Source organism: Canis lupus, chromosome 1 (genome assembly GCF_048164855.1).
Source record: "Canis lupus baileyi chromosome 1, mCanLup2.hap1, whole genome shotgun sequence".
Taxonomy (NCBI): Eukaryota; Metazoa; Chordata; class Mammalia; order Carnivora; family Canidae; genus Canis; species Canis lupus.
The window spans coordinates 49,915,684-49,943,440 of NC_132838.1; the positions used below are offsets into that span (position 1 = coordinate 49,915,684).

The 27,757-nt window shown below is 44.4% G+C and overlaps 2 protein-coding genes and 2 non-coding genes across 4 annotated transcripts; 1 reads left to right on the forward strand and 3 right to left on the reverse strand.

Annotated features, from left to right (window-relative positions):
- The first annotated feature begins 1,146 nt into the window (after window positions 1-1,146).
- ACAT2 (acetyl-CoA acetyltransferase 2) lies at window positions 1,147-18,852 on the forward strand. Its single transcript, XM_072829646.1, has 9 exons — window positions 1,147-1,305; window positions 1,845-1,979; window positions 4,609-4,790; window positions 6,184-6,301; window positions 15,676-15,819; window positions 16,618-16,740; window positions 17,320-17,474; window positions 17,993-18,103; window positions 18,457-18,852. The coding sequence occupies exons 1-9, from the start codon at window positions 1,251-1,253 to the stop codon at window positions 18,625-18,627; spliced, it is 1,194 nt and encodes a 397-aa protein (XP_072685747.1). The 5' UTR covers window positions 1,147-1,250; the 3' UTR covers window positions 18,628-18,852.
- Window positions 18,763-27,496, reverse strand: TCP1 (t-complex 1). Its single transcript, XM_072829631.1, has 12 exons — window positions 27,274-27,496; window positions 26,363-26,448; window positions 26,034-26,162; window positions 24,525-24,622; window positions 24,038-24,148; window positions 23,579-23,760; window positions 23,059-23,185; window positions 20,816-20,991; window positions 20,308-20,431; window positions 19,812-20,004; window positions 19,517-19,680; window positions 18,763-19,062 (listed from the first exon to the last, which is right to left on the reverse strand). Exons 1-12 carry the CDS (start codon window positions 27,335-27,337, stop codon window positions 18,846-18,848), a joined length of 1,671 nt encoding a protein of 556 aa, XP_072685732.1. The 5' UTR covers window positions 27,338-27,496; the 3' UTR covers window positions 18,763-18,845.
- LOC140608978 (small nucleolar RNA SNORA20) lies at window positions 20,117-20,246 on the reverse strand. Its single transcript, XR_012010979.1, has one exon. It is a non-coding gene; the product is annotated as a small nucleolar RNA SNORA20 (small nucleolar RNA).
- Window positions 24,233-24,372, reverse strand: LOC140608986 (small nucleolar RNA SNORA29). Its single transcript, XR_012010985.1, has one exon. It is a non-coding gene; the product is annotated as a small nucleolar RNA SNORA29 (small nucleolar RNA).
- Window positions 27,497-27,757: the final 261 nt, after the last annotated feature.

Sequence of the window (27,757 nt, forward strand, 5' to 3'; positions counted from 1 at the left end):
TCTGTTATTTCCCACACATTTCTTCTCCCTTCCCTTATATTCCCTTTCACTATTATTTATATTCCCCAAATGAATGAGAACATATAATGTTTGTCCTTCACCGACTGACTTACTTCACTCAGCTCACCCCTAAATATTTTAAGTAATCTCTACCCTTAATGTGGGACTTGATCTGAATAGCCCCAGACCAAGAGTTGCATGCTCTGCCAGCTGAGCCTCCCCAATTATTATTCAAATAAGAATTGTTTCCGTATCTGTGGCTGACTCTAATCTTTGTATGGGGGTCTTATGCAGCCCTTGGGGATGGTTAAAGCTTTTGGAGAGAATGTCCTGAAAATTCATTAATATTTATTAATGCATTAAGCAGCCGCTACTGTGGGTCTGACACTGGCCTGAGAGCTAGAGAGAAGACAAAGCAAGAGCTCTCTCTCGAAGACTAGTCCGCGCTGTGGGGGCGTGTCCAGGAGAAACACCCAGACCTGAGCCTGGAAAGTGACTGGGTGGGGGGAAGGAGGTGGGTATTAAGGTTCTAGATAGCTCTGAAAAATTGAGCTTCCCCCGATGAGACAGCGAGAGTAAGCCGTAAACACTTTGAAACACAAGAGTGGCCCAACGTATTCCATGCACCCACTTCCTGCAGATTCTCCAGACTGCTCCCTGGAGGAAATCCTTTTGGTCTGTGGGATTAAGACCCTTCACATTTTCCTCACCCATTCGGCGCTGGAGCTGATGAGCCACCCTCACAGGAGAGCACGGAGAAGGGTTTGCCCAGAGAACCAAGTTAACCCCTGATGAATGGAGGAGCTTTCCAAGCCACCAGAGCAGGACGCAACCGCCTGCAGGCCTTCAGCTGGCAGGATTCGCACCCACATCCTCCCCACTGGGATTTGAGTCCTGGGCTCAACGTGGGGTACTATCTTGTCACCCCCACTTTTCACTGACTCGAAAGAAGTTCAAAAAGACTTGTCTTCCCCTCCGCCCCCCAAACCAAAAACGTCGGGACAAACTACAGCCCTAGGGTTTTCGGATAAAGGCTGGGTGATGGCGGGCGACTCCCGGTGCGCGGCCCGCTGACGGCCCTCCCAGCCCCCGCGCGCCCCGCCGTCGCGCCTGCGCACTGGCGCCCGCGGGGCCGGAGGCGGGGCAGCCCGCGGCTCCGCCCCCTGGCGCGGCCCTTCGGCTGCTTGGCAAGACTGCCTCGCTCGCTCTCATTGCCGGGCAGCAGCAGCGCGAGGTGTTCGTGCGGCAGGATGAGTGCAGGCTCTGATCCCGTGGTCATCGTCTCGGCGGCGCGGACCCCCATAGGTAAGTGGCCGGCGGCGGCTCGGCCGCGCGGACCCCGGAGCCCCGGGGATCCCCCGGAGCCCCTCGGAACCCCGCACCTCGCGCCTCCTCGGGCCTGCCGGCCGGCAGCCCCGCCCCGTCCTCGCCCGGTGAGGCCCACCGCGCGTCGCGTGCTCTGATTGGGTCCCCGGGTAGAACCATCGCGCCGCCCTGCCGTGCTATTGGCTGGCGGAGATAGGCGCTGTCTTTCGAGTCCTCTGGTTGGCCAGCTCCGGGAGGAACCATGTCGGCCCTGTGGCGGCAGGGGCGGGGTCGCGGGGTGGCCTGAGCCGGGCGGGGGTGGTGAACGGAGGATTCCTGAGACTTGCCTCCCGTGGCTTAGCGCCGTGGAGATTTCAAAGCCCTTGGGCTGTCGACCCCTTTTGTTGGGGGGAGCGTGGGCCGCCCCCATCTGCTGGCGCTGGGGAAATGGAGGGGTGGGTTTCCCGCGGGTCCGCTCGGTCGCGGGCCAGCCGCGCGGGGCGCGCATCTCATCGCCCCTGCCTGCCCTTCTGCCCTAGGCTCCTTCAATGGTGCCCTAGCCACCGTCCCTGCCCATGACCTGGGCTCATCTGTCATCAAAGAAGTCCTGAGGAGGGCCGCTGTGGCTCCCGAAGAGGTGTCGGAGGTCATATTTGGACACGTTTTGGCGGCAGGTAACTCCTCAGGGACCGCGGAGGTTTATTGGAAGCCACTCATCATACCCCCCTTTCACCCCCCTCTCCCCCACCCCGCCACCCAGCTGCCGAAATCTAAGTTCCTACCTCCAGAGATCTGCTCGCGGGGGTTCCCTCTGTTGGATTTCTTCAGGCTCCCCCGTGCCAAGCCCCTTCACAGGCATTTCCTGGTGAGCCCGGGCTAGACCACCGCCCTCCACCGTCTTTTCACTCCTTAGTACCAGGCTCAGCCTCACCCACCAGAGACTGTACACGGCCCTCCCTATGCCCCTAAAGTGCCACATGTTCAACAAACATGTATGAATTCCTCGTTTGTGCCCTGCACCGTGCTAGGTGCTGGGGCCAGGGCTCCAACCACCCAGGTAAGGGCTCACTTCCCACCTGGGAAGGGAGGCCGCACTTCCTGCTCCTCACAGGGCTCTGGCTCCCTGGGTGGGGACACTGAGTCATCAGAGCGCTCCAGCCTCACTTCTGGTTCCCACTGAGTTTACAGACCTGCGATCACTGAAAGTTCCTGGTTAGTTATTAATAGATTCATGCTCACTCAGTAGCATAAATTCTCATTATTCCTAGTGGTACTGGGTAATGCTCACTTACAACTGACTTCTGTCTTTACCCTGAGACCTGGCCCATTGTTTGGTGAAGTCACTTGATGGTTTTCTAGTTCCTCTTCCTGATTCTCAAATTGTCCTTACGGGCTGTAAAGTTGGAGCCTAATGCTTTCTCATGAAAGGGCTTTATTTATTTATTTTAAAGATTTTTATTTCTTCATGAGAGACGCAGAGAGAGAGAGAATGAGAGAGAGAGAGAGACAGGCTCCATGCAGGGAGCCAGATGCGAAACTCAGTCCTGGGACCCCAGGACCATGCCCTGGGCCGAAGGCAGGTGCTAAACCACTGGGCTACCCAGGGATTCCCCTCTCAAGGGCTTTAAAATACACGAGTAACATCCTCAGACTGGCCACCTTCAGTCCACATCCTCCTTCCTTCCCAGACCTACCCACAATTCAGACTTACTCAGTTGCCATAGGGTGCTCTATGCTGGTTTCCCTGTTATCTCTAACACATCTGTCCTTGATAGTACCTCTACATAATTTAATGGAAATAATAGCTGTGTTCATTGAGGGCCTAATAAGCGCTGGGCTTTTAAAGCACTGTGCTTAGTGCTTTCATTGCTTTACTGAGTCCTATCCATAACTCCACTGACTTGTATTATCTCCATTTTGCAAATGAATAAATGAGATTTTGAGAGGTCAAGTCACTTCTTTTTTTTAATTTTTTTTAAGATTTTGTTTATTCATGAGAAACACAGAGAGAGAGAGAGAGAGAGAAGCGCAGAGACACAGGCAGAGGGAGAGCAGGCTCCATGCAGGGAGCCTGATGTGGGACTCGATCCTGGGTCTCCAGGATCAGGCCCTGGTCCGAAGGCAGACACTCAACCGCTGAGCCACCCAGGGATCCCCCAGGTCAAGTCACTTCTCCAGGGGCACAGTTTGAAGTGCAGCTAGCATTTGAACCCTCATCTGTTCTAGTCCTTAAAGCCAGGTACCTTTCACAGTCCTGTAAAAATATTAACCAAGCACCTGCTATGCACCACTAGGGATAAGCAGTGTTCATAAAGGGTAGAATTCATCATTCTTGTGGAGCTCATATACTGCTAAATGCTAGACTATATTATCTAATTATGTGTAGGACTCATTTCTTACCTTGAAGATGGGGGTTATAAATAAACACATAATATTTTTATGAAGGAGTTATTTATTTAAATGTATATGTAATTAATTGTAGCTTCAAAAACGAGCCTGAAGTGATTGTCTTTTTTATTAACTACCATGCTATGTGTTTCATTTAAGATTTATTTATTTGAGAGAAAGTATCTGCATGAGTGGGAGGAGAGGCAGAGAGAGAGGGAAAATGTTAAGCAGACTCCCCACTGAGCTTGGAGCCGGACTTGAGGTTCAGGTTCAGGACCCTGAGATCATGTATGACATGAGCCAGAATCAAGAGCCGGCCACCTAACCGACTGAGCCACCCAGGCATCTTTGATTCTTTTTAAAAAATTTTTATTTAATTTTAAGATTTTATTTATTTATTCATGAGAGACACAGAGAGAGATTGAGGCAGAGACACAGGCAGAGGGAGAAGCAGGCTCCCTGCAGGGAGCCCAGCATGGGACTCGATTGTGGGACTCGATCCTGGGACTCCGGGATCACACCCTGGGCCGAAGGCCGGTGCTCAATTGCTGAGCCACCCAGGTGTCCCGGCATCCTTGATTCTGTCTTTTTAATAATTTTTCCTATACCTGTCTTCAGTCTCAGTCTCAAGGCTACCAGTCTAATCCCAGATAAGGAACATTATGATGAAGATAATCTTTAAATTTTTGTCTGTGACCCATTTGCTAGTGTTTTGCTAACAAACTCATTGAGGAAGGATGCTAGGTATGGGTAGATCTGAAATTTGCAACAGATTAACCACTGTATAAACATTGATCCTTTGATAACAGACAGTGGGGACTGAGAACATTTGGAACTTTCAACTCCCTTCCCTTCTCTGCTACGATTATGTGCGTGGTCTATTTCTTGCTGAGAGGTCTCTGTGTTCCCTGTCAGGTTGTGGGCAAAATCCTGTTCGACAGGCCAGTATGGGTGCAGGAATCCCTTACGCCGTTCCAGCGTGGAGCTGCCAAATGGTCTGTGGGTCAGGCCTAAAAGCTGTGTGTCTTGCAGCACAGTCAATAGGGATCGGAGACTCCAGCATTGTGGTGGCAGGAGGCATGGAAAGTATGAGCAAGGTGAGGCTTCTGGAGGTAAGGCTGTCACTGACCGCTCCCTAATAAACTCCTGTCCATACCATAGCAGAGTAAACTGATGCGTCTTAGAGCTGAAACCAAACAGTAAACAAATAAACAATGGATTCCACCTCCATCTCTACCTGGATAGGATACTTTTTTTTCTAAAATGTTATCAGCATAAAAAAGCATAAAACATTTCCTGAATTAAACTTACTACATTAGTTGGTTCATCTTAAATTTCTTTCTCCTTGTGGGAAAAAGTCAAAAACAGATGTTTTCACTTACTGTCCTGCACTTGACAAGGAGGACCCCAGGGACCAAATTTGGTCGACCCTTTTGAAAGCATTTGGAATGTGGAAAAGAGGACCAGTGAGTGGTACCTTCTCTAATAGGCTTGCCAGGTGGGATTTGTTTCACCAAGGTCCATCCCTCGAATTGGCATGGCAGTGAAAAGGAGAAAGTATAGCCCTTGCTTCCTCCAGGCAGTTGCAGGTCTGACCTGAAGGTCCGCTAGACAGAGGCTGATTCTGCTCAGTGGCCCAGGAGGAGGTAAGGTGAAGGCATCAAACAGGGTCAGCGTAACCCTGACGGGACTGTGCTAGTGTCTGTGTCGCACTTTGCAAGATGCTTTTGTACATACAGTCACAACAGCCCTTTGAAGGTAGGTGGTATCATTCCCAATTTACAGGTCAGGAAACTGAGGCCCAGAGCCAAGGTTCTGACTCCAGGTCTTTCCATTCTATTAGAGCTGCTATAGAGTTGGTAGGAGTTAAAAAGATCCCCCCACCCAGAAATCCCGAGTTAATTAGGCAACCTGGTTATTCTCACTATAGGCATTACATCTTTTGTTTTTTTAAAAGATTTTATTTATTTCTTCATGAGAGAGACAGACACATAAGGAGAGGGAGAAGCATGCTCCCTGTGGGGAGCCTGATGCGAGACTCTGTCCCAGGACCCTGAGATCATGCCCTGAGCTAAAGGCAGACACTCAACCACTGAGCTATCCACGCGTCCCAGCATTACATCTTTCATAAATAAATGACACATTGTTAGCATCCTTTATGCCTTTGGATGAGATCCTCATTTAACAAATAGCTAGTTGCCTCTTTGGAAAGAATAAATGAAGTTTTTAAGGAAATAGGACACAAAATGGGTTGATGTGGTGGTAAATGGAAATAGCTAGGTAGGAGAGGATCAGCTTCTCAGGAGCAGACAGGATAGAATAGACTGCTGATTCTAGGGGTCTTCAGGCCCTAGGCCCTGGGTGAGGAAGAGGACAGGTCCCAGGGGCAACTAGGTGAAGACTGAGCAACACCAGGTAGTGTTGAGTGGGATTTTGAGGAAAAGACTAGTTACACCCAGTCCTAAGTCCATTTGTATTTCTTGTTTCCAGGCTCCTCACTTGGTTCACTTGAGGGCAGGAGTCAAGATCGGGGAAATGCCATTGGCCGACAGCATCCTCTGTGACGGGCTCACTGATGCATTCCACAACTATCACATGGGCATAACAGGTAAGGCCGACGCCACTGGAAACAGTAACTGCACGAAGTTTAAAAAAGATCATGTAATTGCTAACTTTACAGATGCTTTCCTCCTGGAGGGTGGGCACCACGTCCTGATGACTCTGCATCACTGCTGGTGAGGCTCAGTCCACCTGGATAAGCCAACCTGGGGAGATAGCCTGTCTCCCCAGTGTTGACTCCTTGACCATCGTGGAATGTTAGAGGCAGGTGGTGTTTCAGAGCTCTGAGCAATGTCCCATTTTACTGTTGGAAGAAACCAGGGCCCCTGAACAGAGGTTTTGTGGCCCAGGCAACATCAGAGGCGAACAGGTGCTTCTGGTGCCTTGCACTGCCTTCTTTGCCTGGCACGACCCAGTCTTTGTAGGTTGTCTGCGGTTCAGGTGTCCTGGCAGGGCAGCCAGAAGATCAAATGAGCTCCTGTCTTTTCCTGCATTTAGAATGTAAAGCTTAAGAACAAAAGGAACATTTAACTTTAGAGTTAAAGGAATAAGCCCTGAGAGGTTCCACCCTTGTTTATTTATTTATTTATTATTTATTTTTAAAAATTCTTTTCTTTTTTTTTTTTTTTTTTTTAATGATTTCATTTATTTATTCATGAAAGACACAGACAGACAGAGAGAGAGAGAGAGGCAGAGGCAGAGGCAGAGGGAGAAGCAGGCTCCATGCCGGGAGCCTGATGCGGGACTCAATCCAGGACTCCAGGATCACACCCTGAGCCGAAGGCAGGCACCAAACCGCTGAGCCACCCAGGAATCCCCTCCACCCTTGTTTAAATGCATATGGTAGTGACTCTGGGTCTAGGTGAAGGTATAATAAATCTGATGGAAGTCATATGAAAAAGTGGGGGAAAGAGCAAGATTCTAAGCAGAGGGAACGGCATGTGTCAAGGCAAAGGCGGAGAGGCATACAGGCATGGGGAGCAGTGAGAAGCTGAAGTGTCTTGGCCACCAAGAGCGAGACCAGCAGCGAGGATGGCTGGAAAGGGTGGCCAAGCCACGGGAGGCTCTGTATGCCGTGCCGGGCTCTTACTTGTCATCCTGTCCCAACCGGAGATCCTCAAAGTGTCATACTCCAGCCAACTGTCTCAACATCACCATAGGCTGTCCTTGAAAATCTAGCTCCCAAGCCCCTTTCCGCAGGGTCACAGGCTGAATTGTGATCTTCCGAAGGTCATACATTGAAGCCCTAACCCCCAGAACCTCAGAATAGGACTGTATTGGTAGTTGGGGCATTTGAAGGAGTAATTAAGTTAAAACAAGGCCTTTACTGTGGCCCTTAATGCTGTCTAACTGGTGGCCTTGTAAGAAGAGGATGAAATATGGGAGATGTCAGCCCAGGACAAAGACTAGGCAGACACAGCGAGAAAGCGGTTGGAAGTGAGGCCTCAGGAGAAAACAGACCTGCTCAAGCCTTAATTGTGAACTTCTGTTCTCCATAATTATGGGAACATAAATTTCTGTTGCTTAAAAAAAAAAAAAAGCCTCAGGCCATATTGTAGTAACAAGCAGCTGTTTTCAGGTATTGGCCAACAAGCACGTAAGACTGAGATTCTTTTTTTTTCCCCTTCCCCTGCTAGGGCCTTTATTCACAAGGGCCTTCCAGAACCTTCCAAATTCCCAGCACCCCACAGCCCTGCCGCCCGCAGGCTCCTTTTGGGGGACTATTTGGAATAGTCCAAATTAGCAACCACCCTCTACCCCCCTTCTTTCAGGCTCCAGACAAAGGCTGTGACTCTGGGGAAGGTCCTGCATCTTTTCCACAATGATGCAGGTATCTCTAGTGGGCTGGGCCTCAGGAGTAGGTTGGGAGGGACGGTTGCCAGGATCTACCATTTCCTACTGGCTACTGTCCTTCTCTTGTTGGTATTTCCTCTGCTCCTGGATGGCTTGTTCTAACAAGGGTAGATGCATTCTTTCCACATAAGTCAATACCTGGGCTGTTCCCCACGGAGCCTCTGTCTGATGCCTATCAGATCTTCACTCCTCTCAGCCTTGGGAAATCTTCCTTTCTAGAATAATATGGAGGAACATGTTGTTCTTCCCTTTCAGGTGCTTGAGACCCTGGGGACAAGGTACAGGGAGTCCACCTGGGCTTGGAATGGCTACATCCCTGGGATCACTCCAGATTGAATTATGTCACAGAGCCATAGCCTGCTGAATGTTCTCAGTGTGCCCCTTTCAGGGTCTCGGCCCAGGGGAAATAAGAGACCCAAGTTTGGGCAGCATCCGAAATGGTGGAGAGGGATGCTTGAAGATTCCTATCAGGGCACTGGGGCCTCGGGTTCCCTCCTCCTGCCCTGCACGATCCTATGGCAAGGGAGGGGCAGTTAGCAGAGGGCCTTGCTTCCCCTTCCGGGCAATTTCTTGCCCTTCTTCTGGGGTCCCCTCTCTGGGGGCTGTTCTAGGCATCCCCTGGATAAGAGAGGGGGACTCTCCCATACAAGTACCGTCTCTACCTCAAATGTGGTCAGTCACAAGACAGATTTTTTTTTTTTTAAGTAAGAGGCTTAAACTCTTGACTGTGAGATCAGGACCTGAGCTGAGATCAGGAGTCAGATGTGGAACTGACTAAGCTACCCAGACACCCCAAGATTCTTGGAAGAAGGGGAAAATCCCACCCTCACTTACTTTCTACCTGGGAGGATGGTGTCTATTGAGCTAGGGATGCAGAGGTCAGAGTTTGAAGCTGCTGAGATGCCTGGAGTTTGTGGGGCAGAGTATTGGAGAGAAGGGAGCTAGAAAAGGAGCTCCGGAAATCTCCATAAGTGTTCCCTCAACTCTTGGGTCAGATACTCAGCTATGCATGTGCAGGACCACACCCTACAAGGTCTAGTAGAAATAGCTGCTGGGGAGCTGCGACTTGATTACTTGGAAACAGGAGTGTTCTGATCATTCAGAGTAGAAACTTTACTGAACCCGCTGGACACTCCATTGACCTCTCAGAAAGGCCACTGTTTACGGCCAGGGCCACTGTAGCCCCACAGTAAGGAATACTCTAGACCCAAACTAATAAGTTTAAAAAATAAGCTTCAAAAGGATCTAGAAGATCTGCCAGTATGTTAATGGGAATGAAACTCAGTGTACTTGCTAAAGATAATAAAATCCAGATGTTCAATAGTATAGCAAATGTAATGTCCAGCATGCAATAAGAAATTTCTAGACACTCACAGAAGTAGGAAAATGTAGCCTATAACCAGGAGAAAAAATGGTCAATAGAATCTGATCCTCAATGGCAGATAATTGGAATCAGGAAACAAAGATTTTATTTTATTTTTTTGTTTTGTTTTCTTTTGTTTTGTTTTGTTTTGTTTTGTTTTTGGAAACAAAGATTTTAAAGATGCTACTTTACCTGTGTTTAAGGATAAAGGAGGGGACGCCTGAGTGGCTCAGCGGTTGAGCGTCTGCCTTGGGCTCAGGGTGTGATCCTGGGATCTGAGACTGAGTCCCACATCAGGCTCCTTGCAGGGAGCCTGCTTCTCCCTCTGCCTGTGTCTCTGCCTCTCTCTCTCTGTGTCTCTCATAAATAAATAAATAAAATCTTAAAAAAAAAAGATATAAAGGAAAACATGGGGAGAATCTCAGTAGTAAAAGGGGAAATACACACAAGTACCAGATGAAAATTAGAACTGCAAAGCCCACGATCTGAGATGAGAACCCCACTGGATAGCCCTCACGGAAAACTGGAGACAGAAGACAGGCTTGGTTGATTTATAGTAGCAGATACGACCTGAAGAACACAGAGAAAAAAGATGGAAGAAAAAATGAACAGAGCCTCAATGACCTGGTCCAGAGCAAAATAAACTGAACTGACATGCGTGGAATAGGAGTCTTGGAAGAAAGAGAAAGGAAGCAGAAAAAAATATTGAAGAAATAATAGCAGAAAATGTCCAGATTTTGTGAAAAACACAATTCATTTACCAAGAAAGATAAAAGTTGCTCTCTGGCAAACTTAATAAAGCTACTGAAAAAGAAAAGATAAAAAAAATATGGAAATCAACCAGAGAAAAACTATTATCTTATGGGCATGGGAACAACAATATGAATGCTGGATAACTCATCAGAAACAGTGGAAGCTGCTGGACTAAAGTGCTGGAAGAAAGTCGTCCACCCAGAATTCTGCAACAAGTGAAAATAGCCTTTAAGAATTGAGAGTGAAATAAAGACCTTTCTTAGGTGAGGAAAAATGAATTTATTGCCAACACCCCTCCTTTCAGAAATGCTGAAGGACGTTCTTGAAACTAGAGGGAAATTTTAAAAATATTTTATTTATTTATTCATGAGAGACAGAGAGAGAGGGGGGGGCGGCGGGGCAGAGACCCAGGCAGAGGGAGAAGCAGGCTCCATGCAGGGAGCCTGATGTGGGACTCTATCCTGGGTCTCCAGGATCCCGCTCCAGGCTGAAGGTGGCACTAAACCGCTGAGCCACTGGGGCTGCCTGAAACCAGAGGGAATTGAAAGCAGATGGAAATTCAGATCTACAGGAATGAATGAGGAGCACCACAAATTTTAACTCTGCTGGTAAATGTAAAAGGGTTCTTTTTTTTTTCCTGTTAGTTTTTTTTTTTTTTTTTTTTCTGTTGAAAGCAAAAAGTTTAACACTGTATCGTAAGGTTTACAACATATGCTATTGTGTGAGAACTAAGGATGGAAGAAAGTGGGCATATACTGTCTCAACGTTCTTAAATTTAACACAGAGCACTACAGTATTAACTCGAAGTAAACAGGTTAAGGACGCATAATGTAATACCTAGATTGTCACTAAAGACTGTGCAAAGACTTATGGCCGCAGGGTGGTCCCATCATAACTGTAGCAGACTTTCTCTTAGGAATTGACAAGTTGATGCTAACATTTATATGGAAACACAGAGGACCTAGAATAGCCAAACAAAGGAAAAATAGGACTTACATTATCCAATTCAAACACTGAGTATAAAGCTGTGATAACCAAGACAGTGTGGTTGTGGCATAAGGACAGGTAGGTGGGCCAGTGGAATGGAGTAGAGTTCAGAAATGGATATAGACTTGTGCTGATTTTCAACGAAGGTACCAGTGTAATGAGATGAGGGAAGGGAAACCTTTTCCAGTGAGTGGTCCTGGAACAAGTTACTCATGTGGGAAAGATGACCCTCAACTCCTACCTCATACCATAATTACACACATGGAAAAGATGACCCTCAATTCCTACTTTTCACCATAGTTACACATGTGGAAATGATGACCCTCAACTCCTATCTCACACCATAGTTACCCATATAGAAAAGAGAACCCTCAACTTTTATACCACCAGAGTTACATGGGAAAGATGACCTTCAATTCCTACCTCATACTAAACAGATAGTCACTTGTGATGAATCACGTACCTAAAATTAAAACCAAAGAAGTCGACATAGAATAGCTTCTGAACCAAAGAGCAATAAGTAAAGACAATACTAAGAAGGCAATAACCTCAGAAGAAAAACTAGATAAATTAGATTTCTAAAAATGAAAACTTATGGGCAGCCCCAGTGGCGTAGTGGTTTCCTGTAGCCTAGGGCGTGATCCTGGAGACCCTGGATCAAGTCCCACATCGGGCTCTCTGCATGGTGCCTGCTTGTCCCTCTGCCTGTGTCTCTGCCTCTCTCTCTCTCTCTCTCTCTCTCTCTGTGTCTCTATGAATTAAAAAAAAAAAAAAGAAAAGAAAACTTATCATCAAAGGCACTATTAAGAAAATAAGCCGAAAGAAAGAAAGAAAGAAAAGAAAGAAAGAAAGAAAGAAAGAAAGAAAGAAAGAAAGAAAGAAAGAAAGAAAGAAAGAAAATAAGCCACCAACTGGGAGAAAATATTCATGATACATATAAGAATTTCTATAATAAGAATAAAAAAGACAACCCAATTGAAAAATGATCTAAAGATCCTGCACGTATTTCACAAAGGAAGATATATGAATGGCCAATAAGCACAAAAATGGGGCTCATCGTCACTTCAGGAAATGTAAATTAAAACCACAGTAAGAGGGATTCCTGGGTGGCTCAGTGGTTTGGCACCTGCCTTTGGCCCGGGGCATGATCCTGGAGTCCCGGGATCGAGTCCCACATCGGGCTCCCTGCATGGAGCCTGCTTCTTCCTTTGCCTGTGTCTCTGCCTCTCTTTCTCTGTCTCTCATGAATAAATAAATAAAATCTTAAAAAAAAAAAAAAAAGAAATCTCCTGAAAGAGCGTGGGCCATTAAAAAAAACAAAAACAAAAACAACAACAACAACAAAAACACAGTAAGATACTACTCTACACCTACCAGAATGATTAAGATTAAAATAATTGACATCACCAAATATTGGCAAGGATGTAGAGCAACTAGAATTCTTCCTACATTGCAGGCATAAAGTGGTACAATGTACTTTGGAAAAGATTGGGCAATTTCTCTACCAAAGTCACGTGAAGACATGATCACTAAAAGCTTTGCACAAGCAAGTTCACAGTAGCTTTATTCGTAAGAGTCAAGATGTAGAAATGGTTGAGGTATCCACCAAAGGAGAATACATAATAAAAAAGTTGTACCATGGAATACCACTCAGCAAGAAAAAAGGAACAAACAGTAATCAATTTAACAATATGGGTAAATATGGGGTGCCTGGGTGGCCCAGTCAGTTAAGTGTCTGCCTTCAGCTCAGGTCGTGATCTCAGGGTCTTGGGATCAAGTCGCACATCATTAGGCTCCCTGCTCAGTGGAGAGTCTGCTTTTCCCTCTGCCACTCCCCCTCTTGTGATCTCTCTCATTGCCTCTCCCTCCCAAATAAATTAAATCTTTAAAAAAGAACCAATATGGGTAAATATGATAAACAGAATACTGAGCAAAAGACACTGAGTTGCATTTCTAATTTATGGTGAAAGAAATCAGAACATTATTTGCTTCAAAGAGGGCGAGATGGGGAAGGGGCTTGTGAGAACTTTCTGGGGTGATGGAAATACTACATATATGGGATATGTAGTTGCATGCATTTGTCAGAACTCATTGAATTATACACTTAATATTTTTGTATTTCACTCTGTATAAGTTTTACCTAAAAAAAGAAAAGAATTGTAAACAAATATTGAGCTCTAGTTATTAGGTTTGCTTTTCCCAGTGATGTGGGCCAGCATGTTCTGAAACTATCTTGTATAAATTCTAGATCTGAGCAAAGGAGTGGATATATTGAGGATAGTGGGAACCAGGCTTCTCACAATTATAGAAGGGAGTTCAAGTATGGCAAAGGGAAATGTGCACTAGTGGCGTTAGATTGCACCCAGAGACATCAGTGTGAATGCAAGGTATCCCGCGAGGGTGTATACAATTGCAAATTGTATGTGTATGTAAGTTCCTAGTGAACAGGCACAGAAACATTGACATGCCAGTAATAGTGAGCAGTCCTGACACCCAGATCTTTCTTTCTAAATACGTTCTCTTGGCAGCCTGGGTGGCTCAGCGGTTTAGTGCCGACTTCCACCTAGGGCGTGATCCTGGAGACCTGGGATTGAGTCCCACATCGGGCTCCATGTGTGGAGCCTGCTTCTCCCTCTGCCTCTCTCTCCCACTCTTTCTTTGTCTCTCATGAATAAATAAATAAAATCTTAAAAAAAAAAAAAAAAAAAAACCTTCTCCACTAAAGAGAACTAAGGTTCCTTTGAGAAGTGGCTCATTCCAGGGTAGGGCAAAGTGCTACAAAAATCAGGCTCCTCCCTGGCACTGCCTGTGGATGGGGCAGCCCCCTCCCGCTCGACATCACAGCCACTCTCAGACCTCTAGTAAAGCCCAAGATCATTAGAAAGGGCCAGGAAGTTCACCCAGGACCAGTCAGACCAATGTGTCAAATTTAAGCACGGCTGGCAGAAACCCAGAGGCACTGACAGGAGGGTGCACAGAAGATTCAGCGACCAGAACTTGATGCCCAGCACTGGTTATGGGAGTAGCAAGATGACAAAGCACATGCTGCCCAGTGGCTTCCAGAAGTTCCTAGTCAGGGAGCTTGAAGTGCTACTGATGTGCAACACATCTTCCTGCATGGAGACGGCTCATAGTGTTTCCTCAAGGACCACCAAGCCACCGTGGCAGGAGCAGCCCTGCTGGCCATCAGAGTTACCAATCCCAATGCCAGGCTGCACAGCAAAGAAAATGAACAGCTTATGTGCATATCATATTTGTGTTAATAAATCCATAAAACTATAAGAAAAAGTGCTTAGAGCACATGGGGACATGTCAGAAGGACACAGGAGCCAACTTAAAGGACTCCAACTGCCCAAATCTTGAACAATTTGAACATCACAATAAAAATGACAGTAATGGGTTATAGAACTTACTAAATGAAGTGAAAATATTTGAGTCCATACTGATGTCAGTACGATAAATGGAGAGAGGGAAAAGCCCTGTACAGTAGATGGCAGTTACTATATGCCAAGGAAGGTTGGAGTTGGAAAATCATGAATGCTGATGAGTAGCAGGGGGAATAGGGAAAAGGCATTTCGTCATGTCAAAAATACTCCCCATAACTTCCTGATCAAATATAAATTATAAATGGAAAAGTAGTAACTTTATGGTGTAGCGATGCTTTCACCAAGTGATCAGAGTTCACACACCTGGGATAAACTAATATCACAGGTATCATGATAAGATTCACTGAGATCATGTCAGTAGGATACCTGCTTTTCTGCAAAATCTTAATCTAATCTTGAGAAATCTCGAGCCTAAATTGGAGACATTTGATAAAAGAACTAGCCCCCGCTCTTCAAAAATATTGAGGTTAAGAAACACAAAGATAGTGTGAGGAAGTGTTCTCAATAAAAAGACACTAAAGAGATGGATGGTGAGGTGCAGGGCATGATCCTGTGCTGAACATACAAATTAGCCACAAAGGACATCACTGGGACAGGAGGTGGGTGAAACTTGTATATGGACCAAAAATTAGATAACAGGATTGTACCAGTTTCCTGATTTTGATAACTGTGCTTATGTAAGAGAATGGCTATCTGGGGGACATATACAGAGAAATTAAAATTTAGGGAATAAAGAAGCATGATTGTAACTTTTCTCAGATGGTTCAGAGAGAGAATGATAAAGTAAATGGGGCAAAAATATAAACTGTTGGCGAATCTGCATAAAGGAAATTTCTGAAAATTTAGTTACCTAGGAAGGAAGCAGAGAGGAAAAGTGACTTCTTAAAAGAGTCACTGCAGGATTCCCAAATCCATCACCAGGGGGAGGCCAGATGGCCACAGACCAAGGTCTCCTCCCATCTGTGAGGGCTTGTCTGGGGCAAGCGGTGCTTGCTTACAGGGGCAGAACTTGAGCTACCAAAAGCCAGTTTCTGAAAATATCTTTTGCTTTATCATTATTATTATTATTTTCTTTCACAGCTGAAAATGTAGCCAAAAAATGGCAAGTGAGTAGAGAAGATCAGGACAAGTGTGCAGTTCTGTCCCAGAACAGGACAGAGAGTGCACAGAAAGCTGGCTACTTTGACAAAGAGATTGTACCGGTTTTTGTATCTTCTAGAAAAGGTGAGTCTATAGATCATAATGGTTTGAACATTTGCATGCCTATTTATAGGTAGGAGTAATACTTCAAAGAATAATATAGAGGAAAGTTTGTACATTGTATCTTAGTTATGTCTTTCAGGTTGCAAAGAAAAGCTTCATCTTGGATACCTCTGAAAATGGCGGGTGGAGGGGGTGTGTTTATGGGGTGTGGAAGGGTGAAGAACATGGGATGCTATGTCAGCACTGGGCACTCCTGGTTCCAGTGTGCACATGGCTCTGGAGATACAGCAGGTTTTGTCTAAGAAACTGGAGCATTGGCTCAAGGTTGTCAGGAGGCAACAGCTGACTTGCCCCTCCAGGCTGAATCTCCTCAGAAATGAATATCCATTCCTTCCTGTTTTTGTATACATTTCCTATTTCTTGAGGGTCTATCTTTTTGGGTCCTTTGCTGTTATCTAATATGGATGCTGTTACTGATACCTGTTGTTACCGATAACTGACAATGCATATGTCCAGCCCTTATGAATCCGGCAGTTGTAACCAGCCAAGCCCCACACCCTAGCAACCTTTCTCACAAAGACTTGCTTTCCTCAGAAAGCACTGTGGATGTGGAAAACACTCAAAGTGTCTGAGGACAGGGCTTATAGGCCTGTTTGAATATGCAGCTTTTTAGTGTGTACTTTATTGTTGGAATCAAAGTATTTCTAAATGAACCTTCTTTCCAAATATGAACCCTCACGCATTGTGTCTGAGGACTCCACCATTCTAGCACAGACTGCCGTCACTGTACTAATCTTGAGTAATTGATTCTCCTGTTAGGTCTTACTGAAGTGAAAACAGATGAGTTTCCTCGCCATGGGAGCAACATAGAAGCCGTATCTAAGTTAAAGCCTTACTTTCTTACGGATGGAACAGGAACAGTCACCCCAGCTAATGCTTCAGGTTAGAATTCCCAAGGGCAGTTGGGGGAAATACAGTCTTCTTCTAGGTCTACTAAATCAATGCCTTTTTCGTTATTTATGTAAAAATTATGCTAAAGCCTTCATTTGGAGGGAAAATGTAGTTTCTACTTCATCATTACTTAGCATCGTCTTATTTTCGGCTTAACCTATATACGAAAGAAGTGATTGGACTTCCCCACATCCAACTAGACATACAGATGAAAAATCAAAATAGGGAACCGTGGAGTTTCATCTTCTGCCTCAATGCTTTTCCAAAACCAGAAACTCCTCATACCTTCTGTGAGAGCACGAGGCTATTTCTTCCATTTCTTTTTATCACTCTTCCCCTCCCCTGTTATTTTTTAATCTTTCTACTTTCCTTGGTTAGAATGTTCTGTGGTCAATTATGTCCTATTACCTAACTTAACATTTCTAATTACACTGTAAAAGAGGAATTAGGGCAAACGATTTTGCCAAGATGTATTAAGAATAATTGAACATGTAATAAGAGAAAGTAGACACAGGTTAGAGCTCAAGTTAACGAGCATTTAAAAAATGAAGATGTTCCTATTGCTTACAGGAATAAATGATGGTGCTGCTGCTGTGGTTCTTATGAAGAAGTCAGAGGCTGCTAATCGAGGGCTCACACCATTAGCACAGATAGTTTCCTGGTCACAAGTAGGTGTGGAACCTTCCATCATGGGGACAGGACCAATTCCAGCAATAAAGCAAGCTGTGAGTTTAATTCTGAATATTAGTACCTATTCTTTGCTCTGTAGAATGAATCTCTTTGGGCCAGGCCAATACCATGTAATTCCCTTTTCAGTTCTGCGTTCTTACACCTTGGCTCAGATCCTCTCTACTCCAAAATACCAAGGTTGAGTTGGCTTTTTTATTCCTGTCACATTTCACCTGCTTTCCCTTTTGTGAGTCTTCCCATTAGCTTTCAATGAACTTATTCATGTAGTTTTATCTCTAGTCTACTTCTCTGCCACAAAGAACAGCCAAGAACATTTATCATGTACTTTTCAGGGGAACTGCTAAATCACCTAGATCATCTCACCACATGTACGTTACGGCTTCAGAACTTTTTTTTGGAACCCAGATGTTTTATCCTTAACATTTTAGAATTGGTGTAGCCAAGGCAAAATGTGGTATCACCAGACTCATGTAAAAACCTGTGAGATCCTCAAGTATCTAGAATAGATTTCATCTAAGTTTTTAGGACTCTAATCCATTAATCTTTCCTTTAGGTTGCAAAAGCAGGCTGGTCCCTGGAGGATGTGGACATATTTGAGATCAACGAAGCCTTTGCAGCCCTCTCTGTTGCAATAACTAAAGAACTTGGATTAAACCCAGAGAAGGTAAACCTGAGCAAGCAGTCCTGAGGACAGCTTGCAATGCAAATCTGATTATAAATAGCAAAACCCAGGTACAGGCCATACTATTAGAGGCAGACACTGGGAAGCTCCTTCTGGGACTCAGGAGTTACTCTGTTTCCTAAGGCAAAACCCCTGGACTGTTTTTCTACTTTTGACATAAACAGAGCATTTTGACTAAACTAGTAAGGTAGGGTGGGTGTCTCAGTTCCTAAGCACTTAAAATCAAAGTAGAATTTGAAAGGATAGTTCCTGGTGGAACATTAGAAAGGGAAGGGTAATTCGGGATTTTTACCTGATGTCCACAAAATAAATGATATATATCTTTTCCCTCTTAGGTCAACATTCAAGGAGGGGCTATAGCCTTGGGCCATCCTCTTGGAGCATCTGGCTGTCGGATTCTTGTTACCCTGTTACACACAATGGAGCGAAAGGGTGGACACCGTGGTGTTGCTGCCCTGTGCATAGGGGGTGGGATGGGCATAGCAATGTGTGTTCAGAGAGGATGAAATTGCTTAACAATTACCTGTGTTGGAACTCAACTGGAACCTAATCTCTTTTTAAGCTAATATGGTACTAAGTTACAGTGTATGAAACCACAGGACCAAAAGGATGGAAACTTATCTTTCATAAGAACCCAAGGCTTGACAGCTTGTTATTTTTAATGTGTAATACTAGAGGAACAAGAGAATTGCATCCAACATTGTTATAAATAAAAGAAAGCACATCAGTCATCAAGGGCTCCCGAGTGAACGGCATCTTCATAACCTCCATGTTTGTCATCTTTGCTCTCTGGGTGTAATTTGATGAGATCATCAATTCGAAGAATGGTAATTGCAGCTTCTGTTGCAAACTTCAAACTCTTCACTTTCACTATGGTTGGTTCAAACACCCCTGCTTGCTTGTTGTCTCGAGGTTTACCATTGATCAAATCAAGACCAATCCTGCAATTTAGGAAAAAAACTAAGTGGCTTCTTAGATAACATATACCTATCCCATTCCAGCTCTTTGAATCCAGCCATTCCACTCAAATGTGAATCCTGGGAAACCTTGGGACCTTACAGTAGAGCCTTTAAGACTATAGTAGTTAGCAGTACTGAAAAGAATTATAGAAAGATTATTAGATGATCCCAAAGATGTTTCTAAACATCACTGAAAGAGACTGCTTAAGAAGATTCAGATCACCCCAAAATAATCCCCCCTCTGCCTCTGTGAGATATCTGTGTAGGTGCAGGGACTACCCAGAGAAGCAGGGAGGCTGAGACCAGAAGTGCTAACTAACACATGCTAACATGAGGTAAGCACTAGCCATCACCTTTCTTAAATTTAAAACAAAGCTAAACTACCATATAGGATACACAGATGACAGGGAAAAAGACAAGGCAACTATAAGCTTACCATTTTAGATTTTTGCGTTCTGGGTTAACTTGAGCCTCATTATGGAAAGCTCTTAACTTTGCCACCAGATCTGTGGAGTCTTGAGCAGCGTTAACTGCCAGTGTATTAGGAATAACAAGGAGAGATCTTGCAAATTCCGCAATAGCAAGCTGTTCCCGAGACCCCTGAGAACAAACAATGAACAGTCTTCACAAAGCAGCACTGGTCTCAGACAAGGTAGACTAACCAAATGCTAAAGATGGGGTCCCATGCCCTTCTTGAAAAACAAAGAAACCACATTTCTATATATTCTTACCATGCTGGTTGCATAGTTCTCAAGGTATATGGAAAGGGCTGCTTCTACAGCACCCCCACCTGGGACCACGGATTTGGACTCCAAAACTCTCTTCACCACGCAGAGAGCATCATGTAAAGAGCGCTCCATCTCGTCACACATGAAATCATTTGCCCCACGTAAGATAATTGATGCAGACGTACGAGCCTTAGTGCTATTTAAAATAAAGTAGAATTCTTATGTCAATATTTTATAACATTAGTCTACATAGAAATTCACTGCAAGCACCTTGAGTCCTGCTCACATGGTTCACTCAGACAGAGCAGCAGTGTCTGGGCAGTGCAGATGAGATGAAATGGTTACTCCATCTCTATCTACCATGGCCTAACATTGTTCTCTCCCATGCGTATAACTGCTCCTATCACTGAAAGACTAGAGCAGCAAATCAATGGGAAGGTGATCTATTTCTACTCATTAATAAAATCTGTACAGCTTTGTAATTTAGAAAGCAGCTTACTTTTTGATCAAGATCAGTTCATCATCACAAATTCTCTCCTGTACCACCTCTTCTGCTTGTCCCAACATGGAAGCTTCAAAAGTTTCTTCTCCTTCCAAATTGGCCAGGGTTGACAGAACAGTTGCTGTTAAGATAATGACAAACACCTATAAACACTGTTTTCCCATGAATGTTTTCATATCCTGACTTACATTTAGAAACATTTGATAAAAGCAATGTATAGATACAATCGAAGGTTTACAGTTAAGCATGAGACAAACCACTGAGTCCTTTTATCCTAACGTGAAACTATGTCTTTTTGATGTAAAAAAATTCAGTAAGTTAAAAAACTTTCCCAGTAACATGAAAAATGGCTCTATCTGTAGCACAAAGCATTGGGAGAATAATAAAAATAAAAAACTTATGTTTTTGAAGCTGCTTAGTGAGGACATTCCAATGTAAAGACACACGTTTGTGTAAATGGTATAGTGAGTGACACACCACAACCGGGAGCCAGCAGAGGCCCTACCTCCAGAAGCTTTAGCGATGCGTTTAAGGTCCCTTTTTAAAACTCTTCTAACTGCCATGGCGCCTGTCTCCACAAAATACTTCAAACACATGTCGTCAATTCCACCAGTGGTTAGAATAACGTTGGCACCAGTTGCCAGGATCTTCTGGATCCGCTCCTTGGTGATATCAGATTCTCTACAGAGATGAAGTATTTGGGTAATAACCCAAAGTTATCTTCTATGTTGTTAATCTAGTTCTTCCATTAAGTACTTTCCACAAAATAATTGCACATTAAATTATATCAAACATTCTTTCCCTTCTGTGACCAAAATTTAAATTGATTTACAGAAAAAGCAAAGAAATTTAAAATTACTACTTAGGTTCCCCCCCAATCCCAATGGGAGTTCCTAACCAAGAACTGCGGTTAGTCGAAGTCCTACAAACACACAAAAACTGCTTAAGGGCCGGGAAGATCAAGTACAGGAACTCATGGTAAAGTAGGATTTAGATTAAAGGAGAAAAATAAGCCTGAGAGATTGATTAGCTAAAAAAAACAAGTAAAAAATTAATCAGACCAAACAAGCAGAGAGTAGGCCATAGGCAGAGAGAACATTACTGAAGCAACCGGGGGAAGAGTTTGGTAAGTCCTAGTACTGGGTGTTGCTGGACCACAGTGAAAAAAGATATATAAGAAATTAAAAACACCTACTGCAGAGCAATGAAAAACCTACATAAAGCTCTGGACTTGGAAGTTATGAGGATGAAGTGGCTTCTGTGGGGAAAACAGTCTGGGAGGGGACAAGAGTGAACCCAGGTGACCAGCGTGGCTTCCTCTACAACAGTCTGGGCAAGAGAATGAAAAGTAGACGAAGCTGAGATTTAATTTGAAGACAAATAGAAAAGAGAAAGGTATAACTATAAAGAGGCATTAAAGATATTTCCTAGTTTTCTCTGAAGATCCTCATCACTAAAATAGCACAAGTCGATTTATGGGTACCACCTGAAGTTCAGTTTTATTTTTTTAAGATTTTATTTATTTACTCATGAGAGACAGAGAAAGAGAGGCAGAGACACAGGCAGAGGGAGAAGCAGACTCTATGCAGGGAGCCTGATGTGGGTCTTGATCCCGGGTTTCCAGGATCACACCCTGGGCTGAAAGCGGCACTAAACCACTGAGCCACCCAGGCTGCCCTGAAGTTCAGTTTTAAATATTGATTTTGAGATGCATAAGGAGTATTCACAGGTGTCTGGAGTGCAAAGAAACAGAATTGGAAGTGTCCAGCACTGAGATATTATCTGATGTCCTAGGAGTGAGGAGGAGTTACTCTGGCATACAGATATAGATGGGGCTGTATCACAAAGCCCATCCCCGCCTCTTCCAAGTGTTTCAAGAAGGAAGTAACGAACAGCTTGATAAAGGACAAGCGAAGGTTGTTAAGTGTCTAGTGAATTTTACACTAGGGACCACTAGTGCCCTTTGCAAATGGTCCCTCCAGTGAAGAACAGAGATGAAAAGGAAATGAGAAAGGAAAATACCAGGAAACTGATTTTGTGAAATTAAAAACAAAGCAAAATAAAACAAAAACCCAGGACGTCCAGCTGTGAAGAGATGGGGAAAGACGGAGTAACTGGAGCAGGAGGCTTTTATTTCTGGGTATGAGAGCTACAAAGTGGCTGCAAGTGGAATCTAGAAAAGGAATGAGAAACAGAATTAGTAATTGAAGATGCAGTTTGATAATACTCTAGAGCCTGACCTTTGGTGGAAGAAAGGACACTTTGTTTATTGGAATGAAAAAAAGCACACATGCAGATCCAAAAGGAAAAAGCATGCCTGACTCCTGGCAAAGATTTCTTATAGGTTTGGTTACTACTGTTTTTTACATCCACATTTAAAAAAATCCAGTTGCATCATCATCATCCTCTGCTACCTGGCAACTGGTTTACTTGCTGTTTTCTAGAAAGTATAATGTGCTTTTTTAAAAGAAGATTTTATCGTATTTCTTTGAGAGCGCGCAACCATGAGAGGGGGCGGTGGCAGAGGCACAGGCCGACTTCCTGCTGAGCAGAGTCCATGAACTCCCTTTTAGAACCAAGACCATGCCATTACGAACCTCAGCCCAAGTCAGACAAGTCAGACGCTTAACCCACTGAGCCACCCCAGTGCCCCGCTCCTTTTGGGTGTACTTCTTTACTGTTACCTGCTTTAACAAGCATAATTTATAAACACCTTTTCCAAAAGTCAAAAATAATATCTAAACATACCTCTGCCTAATCTGGTCGAGTTTCTCAGGGTCTGTAATAACCACCTGTACACCAAGCTTCATTTTTGTTTTCTGCAGGCTGAAGTCAAGGCAAGCAATTTTTGCATTAACTATCCTCTTGGGCATGCCTATAATTGAACACATTGAATACCTTTATAAGAACTGTAACAATGTCACATCTTATAAAATACACCTATTCTTAAGCACAAAAGTAGCAAAAGATATTAAATTATCTTTAAAGACAAAAACTTACATTTTTATTATATTTAACTCTACAAACAAATTTTTAGGGCCATTACCACACGTAATGGTAATTTTAACTTGCATTGCACTTCTCCTAAGTTTTATGTACTAAGTTACACAAGGGAAACCGGAAACCTGGATATACGATTTCCTTTACTCTGGGCTTTACTGAAGAAAAGTAGGTGCAAGTCTTGGATAGCCCACCTGAAAGATGTATAGTAAGTAAGTAGTCCACAAAAAGCAAATTTTCACTTTTAGTACTAAATCCTAAGCCTTACCTTGGGATCCCACCACACAGTTGAGTGCATAGCCACTGATAAGCAAACTCTCTGTCTGACTTCTCCCATGGGCTTTCAGAATGTTAACAGAATTGACTGGATAGCGAGGCTGGCCTCTTACGTCTGTATACTTAACCGCAAGTACAGCATCTACTACCATATTGGCAAAGAAATCACCATTTCTAAGACAAGGGTTAAGGGGAACATGGAGAGACATGGAATGAACAGGTGCACACAAAAATCAAGAGTAATCCAAGGCACTTCCTTTTAGCAATTCATCAAAGAAACAAGCATTAATAATAAAACTCCATCAAAACGCAGGAGTTATCACTACTTGAAATTCATAGTACTATTACACACTTTATTATCATCTCTCCCCCTAGAAAATCAAGGAAGGGAGCAATTTTAATACAGTATCACACGGCATAAAAACTAACCAAGATTTTATCACAAGGATACATTCCAATGATTTTGGAAGACATCGACGTCTTAGCAGCATTGATTAGGCAATCTCTTCCAAGTTCATCTGTGTTAATAATCAGATTTTCACTGATGTATCGCACTGCCTCCCTGTTTGAAGTGTGTGGGAGAAAACATTTGTAAATGCACTACTCAAACTTTGTTTTACCAAAGTGTCAAAATATCTTAGGCACCAATTTTCTGTTTGGCCATTTCATATAGGAGGAGGACACAAATAAATCCTCCCTCTTCAGATCATGGCAATTTTAATCTATCCCATAAGCATAGCCACCAAAATCTATTATTGGGAGAAAATGTGGTAGTCAAATGGGAAAAAAGATGCTAGCCTTATTCTTACTCCAGATATTATTACTAAAATAGCACTTTTTCAAAATAAAATTTAGTCATTAACATTTAAAGAACACAGACTATTTACAACTATAACATCACATAATGTAAAATTTCCTCTGAATGCAAACAATCTTACTTGCAAGCAAGTCGATAGCCACTAATAACTGATGTGGGATGAATTTTCTGTTTGACTAGTTCATCTGCATTTTTAAGAAGTTCTGCTGCAATAATAACCTGTTGAGAAAATATTCACTGCTTTTAGTCTGACAATATGTGCAACACATATGTAAAAACAGCACTAAAATGACTACCTACAATTAATCAGAGTGCCAATGATGGTGAATAACTGGTTATTGGGAACCTGAAAAAAAGTCTACTACTCCGATAATCTTTATTACTTTAAATTTTTACTTGGTTTACTTTTTTACTTTAAAAATCATTCTTCTGGGGACTGCTGGGTGGCTCAGCAGTTTAGCGCCGCCTTCAGCCCAGGGCGTGATCCTGGAGACCGGGGATCGAGTCCCACACTGAGCTCCCCGCATGGAGCCTGCTTCTCCCTCTGCCTATGTCTCTGCCTCTCTCATGAATAAATAAATAAAATCTTTAAAAAAATCATTCTTCTAAGGACATTAAAGAATCAAAAATTCAGTCTGGCTCTTCTAGGGAAAATTAAAATCACTTTATTTTAAAAATCATATTACTGTAAACAAGTTACTTAAACTATTTTCATTATTTTAGAAAAGGTAGATTCCATTCCATTCTTTCATGGTTTGAAGTTCAATCTACAAATATAAACATTTTCCCTGCAAATCACTGCCTGTTTTTTTTTTTTTTTTTTTTTTACAGCAAATTATTTGTTCCTTATCATTCTGAACTTAGGAGTTTGCCTATCAGGATTTAATATAAAAACACCTTAAAAAAAAAGCCCAGTAACATTTCTCCCCTAACTTAAGAATTTAGGAACTTCTAAGTTTCAGGTAGTAAGGAGAAAACAAAACAAAATTTTTAAAGTAGGCTCCACACTCAATGTAGAGTCCAATGTGGGGCTTGAACTCACAACCCTGGGATCAAGATCTGAGCCTGAGATCGAGAGTTGGACGATTAACTGACTGAGCTACCCAGACATCCTGGAAACAGAACATAAAACAAACAAAAGCCCTGTATGTGATGTATAAATATTGTTGTAGCTGAAAAACTCACAAACCATTTGAAAACTCACATTTAAAATGACTGTACTATATTACCTCTTAAGCTTCTCTCCTTTAAATCCTACAAACTAGCAGTAAATATTGATTTTAAATTCTGTTTCTAAATCACTATCCCAACTTAAATTTTCTCCCTCTCAAGTATGTACCTCATCTGACTGAGAAACAAACGACTTACTTCTGGCTGCACTTTGTCAAGGTTCAGTTTTAGGAAAACAACTAATCTAGGGGCTCCTGGGTGGCTCACTGGTTAAGTGTCATCCTTTGGCTCAGGGCCTGATCCCGGGTCCCGGAATAGAGTCCCACATAGAGCTCCCTATAAGGAGCCTGCTTCTCTCTCTCTGTCTTCTCATAAATGAATAAATAAAATCTTAAAAAAAAAAAAAAAAAAAAGGAAAACAACTAATCTATAGCGATCTAGCAGGTGACAAACTACCTACCACTGAGGTAGTTCCATCTCCCACTTCTTTGTCTTGCAGATCTGCCAGCTCACAAAGAACTTTAGCTGCAGGATGTTCCACCTCCAGTAACTTCAGGATGGTGGCACCATCGTTAGTAATGGTTACATCCTAAGGAATTTGCAGGGAAGAAAAAAAGACAACACAATCAACTACAAACAGAGAACCTCCTCTAAATGAACACAAGCCCACCAGCCCCTTAACAACACCTTTCGATATCAGCATTGTGATAAAAACAATTCATGGCGCTAAATATTTAAGCACTGTTATTTTTTGTTAAAGTCACAAACACAACATGTAGGTGTACTTACACCAATATCATCAACCAACATTTTATCCAAGCCAACTGGACCAAGAGAGCTTTTTACAATATTGGCAATAGAAGCCGCAGCCATAACTGCAGGAAAAAGAAAAAAAAAAAATTAAATCCACTGCTCCAAATGACGGCCATTTCATTTCGGCCTAAAGAAAGTGACAGCCACAGCCTTTGCATTTTCCAAATATACAAATCAATCCGAAATACTTAAAAGGGTAAGATGGGCAGGCATCCATGACTTCAAAGCGAACACGCTTGCAAAAGAGGCTTAACTGCAGCAAACGTGTGAATCCGTATCGTTTGCCAGGATGAACTCGTCCTAAGTACCACTCACGCGAACGTTCAACCGAAATTTCGCCGGTCAACCGTACGGTAAGAACCTGTCAGCGATGCGTGCAAAGAACTGGGTCTGGACGCGGGCACCGGCGGCTACCACCGCAGGCTCGAACCAGCAGGTTCTACAACGGGCAAGACATCCGGGTCGCGGCCATTCGCTCATCAGGAGAGCGAGCAGTTAAAGCTCGTCTTTTCCTGGGTAATGGCCCTAAAACGAGGCCCAAACATGGAGTTAGGCGCTCCTGCAGGTTAGAATCGGAGGCGCAGGGCGCCCGGCCCAAAGGGGACTCGAGGCGTGACGGCACGTGTCACTGCAGGGCTGGGCGGCCCAGGGCCCGGGGATCCGCTGCCGACCACAATCGGCAGGGCTGTGCCCCCAAACGTGCGGGGCTCTCCGCAACGCCTTGCGGACGGCGAGAGGGCGCTGCCGCCCCGCCCCGCCCCGCCCCGCCCCGGGGAGCCCCGCGAGGCGCATCCCGGACCCTCCAGGACGGAAGGGGCGCGGTGGCGGCCCGAGCCGAGCGGGCTGGGGGCGGGGGCCCGCCCGGCACAGGCCTCGTTCGCGCTTACCGTTCTGGGAGCGGATCGCCTCCCCGGTGCTGCGGTCTCCGAACACGGACAAAGGCCCCTCCATCTTGGCGGCGGGGTGCACGTCGAGGTTCACGCTGACCGCGGGCAACCAGCGTCTGGATCCCTAGGCCCGGCGGCGGCCACTGCAGCGCGGCGGCGGCGGCTACGGCGTGGAACGGGGCCGAGCGAGGCCGCGGGGGCTGCTGGGAACACCGCTGCCGCGGCCGGGCCGCGGGGCAGGGCGGGAAGGAAAGAAAGGGCGGGGGGAGCGAGAGTGCGAAGGAGCCGGAAGTGAGGGGGCGGGAGAAGGCGGGAGCAGCACTTTCGCCCAATTAGAGAGCGAATGAGCAGGGCGCGAAGGCAGGAGAACGGAAGTCAGGATCGCGCACTGGAGGAGGAAGGAGGTGCACGGTTGAGGCTTCTCTTCCCCTCCTGCGGGAACGGGTTGCGCGTGCGCGCTTGCACCTTCTAGTGCTTTCTAGAA

Bases quoted from the DNA above. Each gene is read 5' to 3' on its own strand.
- ACAT2 (XM_072829646.1), top strand. From the start codon at position 1,251: ATGAGTGCAGGCTCTGATCCCGTGGTCATCGTCTCGGCGGCGCGGACC. The intron at 15,820-16,617 runs GTGAGTCTATAG...TTCTCCTGTTAG, and splicing joins TTTTGTATCTTCTAGAAAAG to GTCTTACTGAAGTGAAAACA. The intron at 16,741-17,319 runs GTTAGAATTCCC...TATTGCTTACAG, and splicing joins CACCCCAGCTAATGCTTCAG to GAATAAATGATGGTGCTGCT.
- TCP1 (XM_072829631.1), bottom strand. From the start codon at position 27,337: ATGGAGGGGCCTTTGTCCGTGTTCGGAGACCGCAGCACCGGGGAGGCG. The intron at 26,163-26,362 runs GTAAGTACACCT...CAAATTCCTTAG, and splicing joins TGTTGGTTGATGATATTGGT to GATGTAACCATTACTAACGA. The intron at 20,005-20,307 runs GTAAGCTGCTTT...TATTTTAAATAG, and splicing joins GAACTGATCTTGATCAAAAA to CACTAAGGCTCGTACGTCTG.